General features: G+C 47.9%; 1 protein-coding gene across 6 annotated transcripts in view; it reads left to right on the plus strand.

Moving 5' to 3' along the window:
- The window catches only part of ARID3C (AT-rich interaction domain 3C), a 395,250-nt gene that overhangs the window by 50,321 nt on the left and 330,668 nt on the right, over positions 1-14,261 (plus strand). The window contains exon 1 of one of the 6 annotated variants that reach the window (XM_068272414.1): positions 12,685-12,832. The exons of the other annotated variants lie outside the window; for them this stretch is intronic. Within the exon in view, the coding sequence (XP_068128515.1) occupies positions 12,794-12,832 (39 nt within the window). The 5' untranslated portion in view covers positions 12,685-12,793. Of the gene's footprint in view, positions 1-12,684; positions 12,833-14,261 lie in introns of those variants that run through there. 6 annotated transcript variants of the gene reach the window in all.

Raw genomic sequence — 14,261 nt, forward strand, 5'->3', positions numbered from 1 at the left:
TTTAAACGTTTTATTTCAGCTCTAGGACATGGCGGACAGGTGAGCGGTTAGGGAGGGACCCGTGTGGGAGGGATGCCTGCACGGGGCGGTCCTGCTAGCGACGCAATCTTGCGATGGCGTCCAACTGAAGCCTCCCACCTGAATGCTAATGGCTGCTAGATGTGGTATGGCAGGTAAAGGGTGTATGACAGTGCATCCTGATTGGCTGACGAGCACCTGCTGACCACTTAAATGTAGCTGGATGCATGTACTGCTGTGTTCTATTGCTTGTGTGTGTTGACCATGTGATAAATGTCAGAATGTAAATCAGGGAGAGGAAATATTTTACAATGAGCAAACACTGACTAAATCATTTATACTTAATTATTGTAAAGATGAAGCACTTTTTTATTACATTATTTTCACTGGAGTTCCTCTTTAACTTTGTATGGTTCAAGGGGAAAGCTTTTGGTTAAAGTGAACCCGAGGTGAGAGTTATATGGAGGCTGTCATATTTATTTCCTTTTAACCACCCTGGCATTCTGATTAAATCGCCAGGGTGGCTGCGGGAGGGTTTTTTTTAAATAAAAAAAAAACTATTTCATGCAGCCAACTGAAAGTTGGCTGCATGAAAGCCCACTAGAGGGCGCTCCGGAGGCGATCTTCCGATCGCCTCCGGCGCCCAGAATAAACAAGGAAGGCCGCAATGAGCGGCCTTCCTTGTTTTGCTTATATCGTCGCCATAGCGACGAGCGGAGTGACGTCATCGACGTCAGCCGACGTCCTGACGTCAGCCGCCTCCGATCCAGCCCTTAGCGCTGGCCGGAACTTTTTGTTCCGGCTACGCTGGGCTCAGGCGGCTGGGGGGACCCTCTTTCGCCGCTGCTCGCGGCGAATCGCCGCAGAGCGGCGGCGATCAGGCAGCACACGCGGCTGGCAAAGTGCCGGCTGCGTGTGCTGCTTTTTATTTCATTAAAATCGGCCCAGCAGGGCCTGAGCGGCAGCCGCTGGCGGTGTTGGACGAGCTGAGCTCGTCCAGACCGCTCAGCTGGTTAAGCAATACCAGTTGCCTAGCTATCCTGCTGATACTCTGCCTCTAAAGCTTTTAGCCATAGACCCTGAACAAGCATGCAGCAGATCAGGGGTTTCAGACATTATTGTCAAATCTGACAAGATTAGATGCATGGTTTTTTCTGGTGTGATTCAGACACTACTGCAGCCAAATGGACCAGCAGGACAGCCAGGTTACTGGTATTGTTTAAAAGGAAACAAATATGGCAGCCTCCATATACCTCTCACCTCGGGTTACCTTTAATAGAGCCTTTCTCAGACTTTATTGCAGTCAGAGGAAGGTCCCATTCAGTGAAAGCTTGTACTTTCAATCTTTAAAAGTCAGCCAATAAATTATATCATCCTTATTAAAAACGTCCTGCTTTAACTGATCGCTAACATTATAGAATACTGTACTCTACTACTGCTGTTCTATAGTCAGTTATTTTCTGTAAGAGGAAAGGCACTGCCCACTAGGTGTCACTACAGTTCCTTATTAGCGAATGACTGTGAACATAGCTATTATATATTATGTATTATTTAACCATCTGACATATTTCATTGATCCATTCCCATAAGTCTCTTTACACTCTAATGTCCTCACCGCAGTCACACACTATTATTATTATACATTTATATAGCTCTGACATATTCCACAGCCCTGTACAGAGATCACTGATCCATTCCATCACTGTCCAGAGGAGCTTACACTCTAATGTCCTCGCCACAGTCACACACTATTATTATTATACATTTATATAGCTCCGACCTATTCCACAGCGATGTACAGAGATCACGGATCTATTCCCATCAGTCTCGGCACCAAAGGAGCTTACACTCTAATGTCCTCACCACAGTCACACACTATTATTATTATACATTTATATAGCTCTGACATATTCCACAGCGCTGTACAGAGATCTTTGATCTATTCCCATCAGTCTCTGCACCAGAGGAGCTTACACTCTAATGTCCTCACCACAGTCACACACTATTATTATTATACATTTATATAGCTCCGACCTATTCCACAGCGCTGTACAGAGATCACTGATCCATTCCCATCAGTCTCTGCACCAGAGGAGCTTACACTCTAATGTCCTCACCACAGTCACACACTATTATTATTTTACATTGATATAGCTCTGACATATTCCACAGCGCTGTACAGAGATCTTTGATCTATTCCCATCAGTCTCGGCACCAAAGGAGCTTAAACTCTAATGTCCTCACTACAGTCACACACTATTATTATTATACATTTATATAGCTCCGACCTATTCCACAGCGCTGTACAGAGATCACTGATCCATTCCCATCAGTCTCTGCACCAGAGGAGCTTACACTCTAATGTCCTCACCACAGTCACACACTATTATTATACATTTATATAGCTCTGACATATTCCACAGCGCTGTACAGAGATCACTGATCCATTCCCATCAGTCTCTGCACCAGAGAAACAGAGGAGAGAGTAGCAATTGTACATGGATGTTACACATGGGAGAGGGGGCTGCACATGGAATGGGAGGGGGCTGCTGTACATGGATGTCACAAAAAGAAGAGGGCGGCTGCACATAGAATGGGAGGGGGCTGCTGTACATAGATGTTACACATGGAAGAGAGGGCTGCACATGGAATGGGAGGGGGCTGCTGTACATGGATGTTACACATGGAAGAGGACGGCTGCACATAGAATGGGAGGGGGCTGCTGTACATGGATGTTACACATGGAAGAGGGGGCTGCACATAGAATGAGAGGGGGGCTGCTGTACATGGATGTTACACATGGAAGTGAGGGCTGCACACACAAAGGTTGGTTACTATTTACAGGGCTGCACTTGCTATAAGAGGAGGTGCACAGGGAAGGAGACCCACAAGTAAGCCTTGAGCATATAACAGTGTTGCAACGTGCAGCCCCCACCCTTCCCTAAATGCAGACTTTCACATTTGCAACCCCTAAGCACATGCCATGCAACCCTCTTTCATGTGCAGCCTTCCCCTATTATCATCCTCCACTTAGTAGCCTTTGCAGACATCCAGCGCTGATTATATAGAAAGATTGTTTATTATAGTATTATGGTGACTCCATCCATGTGCCTCTGCAGTTTCCCCTGCAGCGGGTCGGAGCCCCTCTTTAATGCTGTCCTCTTCCTGTCTGCCTCCTGACACGGTTCAGATCTGCTCTAGCAGTAATATTGGCCTCCTGTCTCTCTTTACATCTTTATCTGTCCATCAAGCTGTCTCGTCAGATGCAAGTTTACTTCTCCGCCCGCCGCAGCGTCTGTCACTCTCGTGTACGAGGCGCAAATCGTTATCCCCTTTTGTGCCTTGTCGGAGTGACAGGAGACAATTGATTGCTCATTGTTAGTGGAATATAGTTGTCTCTCCCGTCTTGTGTGCGCTGAGAGTAGCGTTCGCTGGTCGCGTGGATCCCATCACCGTGTGCAGAATGTGACAACGCTCAGTGATGGTAAAAACTCGTCTAACAGAGACCGGCAGTTACTTGTATAAAGCAGGGCTGGTTTATACAAGGGCAGAGTTTATAAATGTGTGTATTTTCTATAGAAGCAGGAATTTTACAGCCTCCATGTTCTGAAACCAAATATCCATTCTGTGTCGATCAAAATCCTATGAACTGTAGCCGATTCCTTCACATTCCACCAATATTTTCCTTCCTGCCCAATTGAGTAAATTGGCCCATTGGATTTTTAATTTCCATCAATCGAGCAGAATGGAACATAAGCGATTCTCCCCCAATCTGATAAAAAAATCGAGTAATGTATCGGTACCTTAAAGGACCTCTGTTGCGAAAATCTTAAAATGCAAAATACATGTAAACATATATTATTATTAATATTTATTGTATTTATAAAGCGCCAACATATTACGCAGCGCTGCACAATAGATAAATGGGGTAACATACAAGGTAGGACATACAGGAAACTCACAACAAAACAAGATCATGCAAATGATTTGATAACAGTGTCATAGGTCAAAATAGAGACTGTTCTAGTCCACAAGAGGGGTGACTGACAGTACGATTGCATAATCAAGCTGGAAACACTGAGGGGGGAGGACCCTGCCAGAGGCTTACAATCTTATATACAAATAAGAAGTATGTTTCTTCCAGAGTAAAATGAGCCATAAATTACTTTTCTCCTATGTTGCTGTCCCTTACAGTAAGTAGTAGAAATCTGACATTATGGACATTTTGGACTAGCCCATCTTTTCATGGAGGATTCTCAGAGTTTTCTTTATTTGTAAAAGCACTTAGTGAGTGACAGTTGCTCCGTCCAACTGCCAAAAAAGTGTGCAGCAAGCAGGAAGACTGGCCAGCATCTTTGTATAAATCTTTTTCAGGGAATGTCTTTATAAAGGATATAGGCTATGCTGAGAATCCACCATGAAGGGATGGACTAACCCAAAACCTGTCGGTAATGTCAGATTTCTACTACCTACTGTAAGTGACAACAACTTAGGAGAAAAGTCATTTGTGGCTCATTTTATTCTGCAAGAAATGTACTTGTGTGTGTTTTAAATTTTAAGATTTTTGAGACAGTTCCTCTGAAGTGAGTGGGATATGGAGGATGCCATATTTATTTCTCTGTAAACAATACTGGTTTCCTGGCTGTCCTGCTGATTCTCTGCCTATAATACTTTCAGCCATAGACCCTGAACAAGCATACAGCAGATCCGGTGTTTCTGACATTATTATCAGATCTGACAAGATTAGCCGCATGCTTGTTTGTGGTGTGACACTACTGCAGCCAAACAGATCAGCAGGGCTGCCAGGCAACTGGCATTGTTTAAAAGAAAATAAATATGGCAGCCTCCATATACCTCTCACTTCAGTTGTCCTTTAACCTGTGCCAGGGTAACAATGAGTAAAAGTGTGGCAGATGAACAGTAGCATTCAGCATTGGCTAGTCTGTACAGAGCCCATTGATCTGAGGGCCACCTGTGGACATCAATATCTTTCTGCTGAAAGTGTGACATTTTTCACCTAATACTTCCTATGGTTTGTACTCCCATCATACTGGCATAGCTCATTATTGCCGAAGGAAAGACGCTGGAGCCGACGTGCTCCTCTAGAGGGCGTCGTTGTATATATTTTATTGCGTTTCACCGTAATGCCAATAGTGCCATGATAAAGTTTCCACGCTCCGCTGTGAGATCATTCACTCTCATCAGATTTTTTAGCAGAGAGATTATACTGTGTCTGTTTATATTCTTATTATGATATTCCCCCCTTCATTGTTTCTGCAGCAATGCATGTTACTAAAAGCTTTCCTGAAGCCAATATTGAAATAAAAATGTGATACTTACCTCAATTTTAGGAAGCCACCAGATAGTCCAGCACAGAGATGGATTAAAGGAGTACTGTAGGGGGGTCGGGGGAAAAGAGTTGATCTTACCCAGGGCTTCTAATGGTCCCCCGCAGACATCCAGCGCCCGCGCAGCCGCTCACTAATACTCCGGCCCCGCCTCCGGTTCACTTCTGGAATTTCAGACTTTAAAGTCAGAAAACCACTGCGCCTGCGCGGCCGCGCCCTGCCTCCTGCTGACGTCACCAAGAGTGTACTGTGCAAGCCCAGTACATGCTCCTGGTGACGTCAGCGGGAGCAAGGGCGCGGCCGCGCAGGAGCAGTGGTTTTCTGACTTTAAATTCTTAAATTCCAGAAGTGAACCGGAGGCAGGGCCGGAGCATCGGTGAGTGGCTGCGCGGGCGCAGGATGTCTGCAGGGGACCATTAGAAGCCCTGGGTAAGTTGAACTCTTTTTCCCCCGACCCCCTACAGTACTCCTTTAAGATGAAATTGGGCCCTAAGCAAGCAACAACTTTGGGCCCACCCTTGATGGCCACCTGGCTTGCTTTTTGGGCAAGATATGTTGGGGGCTAGCATAAACTGGGCCCCTTGTCTCTCTCCAGGTCCTAGGCACCTGCCTAAATTGCCTTGTGGAATATCCAGCTCTGGTCCAGCGGCTTCCCCCATCCTCTTCAAGTCTAGTGATCTAATGCTGGTTCCCTCTAAGTACATGAGACAAGGGCGTGTGGAATATGCCTCTCATGGCTGCTCTCCCGTCCAGGCATGGAGCAGCTCGTATCCAGACCTGAGCACGGCCACAAGAGGGGCCGCAGCAGCAGCAATTGTGGGCTGCAGAAGGATCAGGGAGGTCTCTGGACCATCCAGAGGCATCACATTACTTAGGTAAGTAACTTACTTTTAAGCAACAAATAGATCAGATGGCCGATCGTTCTGGAAATTGGGTGGATAATGGGCATCTTTACCCTGACTTACTGTGGGCATAGTGCTTCTGGGTAACGCGTTCTATAGACATTGACTAAACTAGAACATGCAGTGTGCGTTACCCACGTGCTATAATGCAGGTATAACTCAGCGAGCATAGCGGGAAGAATTCCTTAAAGGGAGTCTGAAGCAAAATCCCCCCCCCCCTCCCATAAAACAGATACTCCCCTAAGAAGAGGGAAGGCTTCGGGTCCTATAGTGCCTTCCTGTTCCTCTCCCGGTCCCTGCGTTCTACCGCTGGCTCCCATTAGCACTCTCTGACCCATCGGTTGGAGACTGCTCTCTGCCGCTATGGGAGGCTTCAGAAGCCAGAGTGCTCCCAAAGACTGGCCACTCCATCCTGCGCACGCACAAGCATGTATGGAGCGGACCATCTTCAGGAAACACTCGGGCTCCCCAAAACTTTCGGAGTCTCTCCCGCAGCAGCAGAGAGCAGTGTCCGACCTATCAGTTAGAGACTGCAAACGGGGGGAGCCATCGCTGGAACGACGAGGCCAGGAGAGGAACGGGAAGACACTATACAGCCCATAGCCTTCCTTCTCCTTAGGTGAGTATGTTTTATTTTTGGGTGGGGGATTCACTTCAGACTCATTTTTATCTGGCCATACAGGGCTTTATTGTGGCCTGATAACGCCAGCTGATCAATCCCTCCACAATCAGAAATGGAGCAGATAGCGATCGCTTCCGACACTGCACCACATACTCAGTCTCAGTAGATCTCGGGCCCGCAAGCATCCAGATTCTCCAACAAATCGGATCATTCAGAAACTGCCCCAAACTGAACTGAAAGCGAATCTATGGAATTCAATCATTGTCTGGAAGATATGCAGCAAATTTGAAGTGATCATAAAAAATAGTGAGAATGAGGGCAATAGAAAGCAAGAAGAGCAAGAAGAGAGAACTGAGGTATGTTTGGGTCAGACAGACACTAGGGGGCTTCGTTTTATCAGTTGTTGAGGTTAGCGTGACGCATGATTACAATAAGAGGTTACGGTTAGCTGATAACTAGTGGGATTCAGTTAAGTTTAGGTATGGTTGAAAGTGCGGAGTTTATGGTTAGGCATTACGTAGAAGGAGGTTAGGCATCAGGTAGAAGGAGGTTAGGGTTAGGCATTCGGTAGAAGGAGGTTAGGCATCAGGTAGAAGGAGGTTAGGGTTAGGCATTCGGTAGAAGGAGGTTAGGCATCAGGTAGAAGGAGGTTAGGCATCAGGTAGAAGGAGGTTAGGGTTAGGCATCAGGTAGAGGGAGGTTAGGCATCAGGTAGAAGGAGGTTAGGCATCAGGTAGAAGGAGGTTAGGCATCAGGTAGAAGGAGGTTAGGGTTAGGCATCAGGTAGAAGGAGGTTAGGCATCAGGTAGAAGGAGGTTAGGGTTAGGCATCAGGTAGAAGGAGGTTAGGCATCAGGTAGAAGGAGGTTAGGCATCAGGTAGAAGGAGGTTAGGCATCAGGTAGAAGGAGGTTAGGCATCAGGTAGAAGGAGGTTAGGCATCAGGTAGAAGGAGGTTAGGCATCAGGTAGAAGGAGGTTAGGGTTACATAGTTACATAGTTATTTTGGTTGAAAAAAAACATACGTCCATCGAGTTCAACCAGTATAAAGTACAACTCCAGCCCGTCCCCCACATATCCCTGTTGATCTAGAGGAAGGCGAAAAAACCCTTACAAGGCATGGTCCAATTAGCCCCAAATGGGAAAAATTCCTTCCTGACTCCAGATGGCAATCAGATAAAATCCCTGGATCAACATCATTAGGCATAACCTAGTAATTGTAGCCATGGATGTCTTTCAACGCAAGGAAAGCATCTAAGCCCCCTTTAAATGCAGGTATAGAGTTTGCCATAACGACTTCCTGTGGCAGTGCATTCCACATCTTAACCACTCTTACTGTAAAGAACCCTTTCCTAAATAAATGGCTAAAACGTTTTTCCTCCATGCGCAGCTCATGTCCTCTAGTCCTTTGAAAAGGCCTAGGGACAAAAAGCTCATCCGCCAAGCTATTATATTGCCCTCTAATGTATTTATACATGTTAATTAGATCTCCTCTAAGGCGTCTTTTCTCTAGACTAAATAAACCCAGTTTATCTAACCTTTCTTGGTAAGCGAGACCTTCCATCCCACGTATCAATTTTGTAGCTCGTCTCTGCACCTGCTCTAAAACTGCAATATCTTTTTTGTAATGTGGTGCCCAGAACTGAATTCCATATTCCAGATGTGGCCTTACTAGAGAGTTAAACAGGGGCAATATTATGTTAGCATCTCGAGTTTTTATTTCCCTTTTAATGCATCCCAAAATTTTGTTCGCTTTAGCTGCAGCGGCTTGGCATTGAGTACGATTATTTAACTTGTTGTCGATGAGTACTCCTAAGTCCTTCTCCAAGTTTGATGTTCCCAACTGTATCCCATTTATTTTGTATGGTGCTAGACCATTGGTACGACCAAAATGCATGACTTTACATTTGTCAACATTGAATTTCATCTGCCATGTATGTGCCCATATAGCCATCCTATCCAGATCCTGTTGCAATATGACACTATCTTCCTGAGAGTTGATGATTCTGCACAATTTTGTATCATCTGCAAAAATAGCAACATTGCTCACTACTGCATCTACTAGGTCATTAATAAATAAATTGAAGAGCACTGGACCCAGTACAGACCCCTGTGGGACCCCACTGCTAACAGTCTCCCATTAGGGTTAGGCATCAGGTAGAAGGAGGTTAGGCATCAGGTAGAAGGAGGTTAGGCATCAGGTAGAAGGAGGTTAGGGTTAGGCATCAGGTAGAGGGAGGTTAGGCATCAGGTAGAAGGAGGTTAGGCATCAGGTAGAAGGAGGTTAGGCATCAGGTAGAAGGAGGTTAGGGTTAGGCATCAGGTAGAAGGAGGTTAGGCATCAGGTAGAAGGAGGTTAGGGTTAGGCGTCAGGTAGAAGGAGGTTAGGGTTAGGCGTCAGGTAGAGGGAGGTTAGGGTTAGGCATCAGGTAGAAGGAGGTTAGGCATCAGGTAGAAGGAGGTTAGGGTTAGGCGTCGGGTAGAGGGAGGTTAGGGTTAGGCATCAGGTAGAGGGGAGATTAGGGTTACGCATCAGAGAGACACACAGAGACAGGCAGAGAGGGGAGACATACGGGAGAAGAGGAAGAGAGAGACAGGAGTAGTTGAGGGAGAGACAGGCAGCCAGTGAGGGGAGACACACAGAAGTAAATGAGAGACACAGGAGTAGATGAGAGACACACACACATAGGAGTAGATGAGGGGAGAGAGAGAGACACAAAGAAGTAATGGAGGAGAGGCACACAGGAGAGACACACAGAGGAGTAGATGAGGAGAGACACACAGGAGTAGAGACACACTCAGGAGGAGAGACAGGGAGAGAGGAGACACAGAGAAGTAGATGAGGAGAGACACACACAGGAGTAGAGGAGAGACAGGGAGAGGAGAGACACGCATAATTAGGCAGGAGAGACACACAGGAGTAGACAGGAGAGACACACACAGGAGTGGTGGAGGAGAAACACACACTGAAGTAGATGAGAGACACACAGGAGTAGATGAGAGACACACAGGAGTAGATGAAGAGACACACAGGAGGAGTAAATGAGAGACACACAGGAGGAGTAAATGAGAGACACACAGGAGTAGATGAGAGACACACAGGAGTTGATGAGAGACACAAGGGAGTAGAGGGGGAGACACACAGGAGGAGTTGATGAGAGACACACAGGAGTAGAGGGGAGACACACAGGAGGAGTGGATGAGAGACACACAGGAGCAGAGGGGGAGACACACAGGAGTAGATGAGAGACACGCAGGAGTAGATGAGAGACACACAGGAGTAGATGAGGAGACACACAGGAGGAGTAAATGAGAGACACACAGGAGTGGATGAAAAACACACAGGAGTAGAGGGGGAGACACACAGAAGGAGTTGATGAGAGACACACAGGAGAAGAGGGGGAGACACACAGGAGTAGAGGGGGAGACACACAGGAGGAGTTGATGAGAGACACACAGGAGTAGAGAGGAGACACACAGGAGGAGTGCATGAGAGACACACAGGAGCAGAGGGGGAGACACACAGGAGTAGATGAGAGACACACAGGAGGAGTAGATAAGAGACACACAGGAGTAGAGGGGGAGACACACAGGAGGAGTGGATGAGAGACACACAGGAGTAGAGGGAGACACACAGGAGGAGTAGATAAGAGACACACAGGAGTAGAGGGGGAGACACACAGGAGTTGATGAGAGACACACAGGAGTAGAGGGAGACACACAGGAGGAGTTGATGAGAGACACACAGGAGTAGAGGGAGACACACAGGAGGAGTAGATAAGAGACACACAGGAGTAGAGGGGGAGACACATGGGAGGAGTGGATGAGAGACACACAGGAGTAGAGGGGAGACACACAGGAGGGGTGGATGAGAGACACACAGGAGTAGAGGGGAGACACACAGGAGGAGTGGATGAGAGACACAGGAGGAGTGGATGAGAGACACACAGGAGTAGAGGGGGAGACACACAGGAGTTGATGAGAGACACACAGGAGAAGTAGATAAGAGACACACAGCCAGGAGTAAAGGGGAGACACACAGGAGGAGTAGATAAGAGACACACAGGAGTAGAGGGGGAGACACACAGGAAGAGTGGATGAGAGAGACAGGAGTAGAGGGGGAGACACACAGGAGTAGATGAGAGACACACAGGGGTAGACAGTAGAGACACGGGAGTAGAAAGGGAGACACACAGGAGTGGATGAGAGACATACAGGAGTAGAGGGAGACACACAGGAGGAGTTGATGAGAGACACACAGGAGTAGAGGGAGACACACAAGAGGAGTAGGTAAGAGACACAGGAGTAGAGGGAGACACACAGGAGGAGTAGATAAGAGACACACAGGAGTAGAGGGGGAGACACACAGGAGGAGTTGATGAGAGACACACAGGAGTAGAGGGAGACACACAAGAGGAGTAGGTAAGAGACACATAAGTAGAGGGAGACACACAGGAGGAGTAGATAAGAGACACACAGGAGTAGAGGGGGAGACACACAGGAGGAGTGGATGAGAGACACACAGGAGTAGAGGGGGAGACACACGGGAGGGGTAGATGAGAGACACACAGGAGTAGATGAGAGACACACAGGAGGACGCAGCAGTAGATGAGAGACACACAGGAGTAGATGAGAGACACCCAGGAGTAGATGAGAGACACACAGGAGTAGAGGGGGAGACACAGGAGTAGATGAGAGACACACAGGAGTAGAGGGGGAGACACAGGAGGACGCAGCAGTAGATGAGAGACACACAGGAGTAGACAGTAGAGACACACACAGTAGATGAGAGACACACAGGAGTAGAGGGGGAGACACAGGAGTAGACAGGAGAGACACACAGGAGTAGAGGGGGAGACACAGGAGGACGCAGGAGTAGATGAGAGACACACAGGAGTAGAGGGGGAGACACAGGAGGACGCAGCAGTAGATGAGAGACACACAGGAGTAGTAGATGAGAGACACACACAGGAGTAGACAGTAGACACACAGGAGGGGTAGATGAGAGACACACAGGAGTAGATGAGAGACACACAGGAGGATGCAGCAGTAGATGAGAGACACACAGGAGTAGAGGGAGAGACACAGGAGGACGCAGCAGTAGATGAGAGACACACAGGAGTAGATGAGAGACACACAGGAGGACGCAGCAGTAGATGAGACACACACACAGGAGTAGAGGGGGAGACACAGGAGTAGAGGGAGACACACAGGAGTAGAGGGGAGACGCACAGGAGGAGTAGATGAGAGACACCCAGGAGTAGAGAGGGAGACGCAGGAGTAGATGAGAGACACAGAGGAGTAGACAGAAGAGACACAGAAGTAGAGGGGGAGAGACACACACACAGGAGTAGAGGGGGAGAGACACACACACAGGAGTAGAGGGGGAGACACAGGAGGACGCAGCAGTAGATGAGAGACACACAGGAGTAGATGAGGAGAGACACACACACAGGAGTAGAGGGGGAGGCACAGGAGGACGCAGCAGTAGATGAGAGACACACAGGAGTAGATTAGCGGCAGCTCCCTGGTGGGGGAATGAATGTTACAGCACTTTCTCTATGCTGCTGTCACTAGACCCTGCCCTCCCTATTTATCACTCCCTTGACATGTTGTTAGCAAATGGGAGCCCAGAAGGGCTGATCTCTCACTCCCGGGGTCATTGTGCCGCGGCTGCTGCTTAACACTTGTTGCAAAAAAAAAAAAGAAAAAAAAAAAAAGGCGAGAGAGATACGAGAGCCGGGCAGCGATGCAATAATCTGCTGTGCCGGAGGCAGGAAGGGGAGCGGAGCCGTCCATCCATCCAGCCCGGCCGGGACCTCTGCCTGGGAATTACTGGCTGAATTATTGAATAGGACTGACTGTAGAGAGCGGAGGGAGGACACAGCCCGGCCACAGCAGCAGCATGGTGGATAACACCAGCCTGGCCAGCAAACCTGCCCTGGTAAGTGACCAGCCTGCCTGATGCCAGGGGGCTGTATGGGGGGGGGGACCCCTGTCTGTGTGCCCCCTGTCTGTGTGCTCCCTGAGTCCAGGGTGCTCCTGAGCACTGCGTGCCCTGCATGAGTATGGGGTGCCTCTGCTAGTGTACCCCTGAGTCCTGGGTGCTCCCCCAGCCTGTGTATTCCTGGGTACTTTTTTACTTGGTGGTGCCCCCCACTCTGTGTACGTCTTGGTGCTCCTCCTGGGTACTGTGTGTTGCTGAGTGCCTCCCCCAAACTTTGTTTTCTTAAGTGTAACCACCCCCACCACACACACACACACACACACACACACACACTACATATACACACTACATATACACACACACACTATACACACACTATATACACACACACGCACTATACACACACACTACACACACACACTATACGCACACACGCACAAACTATGTGCACACACAGACACACTACATACACACACACGCACACTATACACACACTACATACACACACATGCACACTATACACACACTACATACACACACATGCACACTATACACACACTACACACACACACACTACATACACACACACACACACTACATACACACACACACACACACACACACACTATACACACACTACACACACACACACTCTATACACACACACACTACATACACACCTCACACACACACACCTCACACACACACACCTCACACACTCACCTCACACACACACACTCACCTCACACACACACACTCACCTCACACACACACACTCTATACACACACACACACACACACTACATACATACACACACACACTATACACACACACACACACACTACATACACACACACACTACACACACACACACACTACACACACACACACACACACACACACACACACTGTACACACACACACACACACACACACACTATAAACACACTACATACACACACACACACACTACATACACTGTATACATGTACAGTGCAGTCTGTGTTTCTCCTGAGTGTCCCCCCATCCCCCCCCCCCCCTCTCGCAGAGTACCCACAGCCTGCCTGCTTCTGAGTTTTGGGCGCCCCCAAACATTGTGCTTCTGAGTGCTGCGCACTTTCTCACCTAACTTTCCTGGGCTGCTGCTCTGCACTTCCTACCAGTGTACAGTGGCACTGCTGCACCCCTACACAATATATAGCAATATATACCTATATACCAAAAGCATGTACACAGCATATGTATAGAGAGAGCAGAGTATATCAACAACTAAGACGCTGTACCCCTACACAACATATACCAGCAGCCTGTTCTCTGTATACTAAGTAACTGTAGCCGCTTCCTTATATATACCTATATACCAGCAGAATGTACACTATGTATATATATAGAGAGAGAGAGAGAGAGAAGAGTACATAAGCAACT

Source organism: Hyperolius riggenbachi, chromosome 1 (assembly GCF_040937935.1).
Source record: "Hyperolius riggenbachi isolate aHypRig1 chromosome 1, aHypRig1.pri, whole genome shotgun sequence".
NCBI lineage: Eukaryota > Metazoa > Chordata > Amphibia > Anura > Hyperoliidae > Hyperolius > Hyperolius riggenbachi.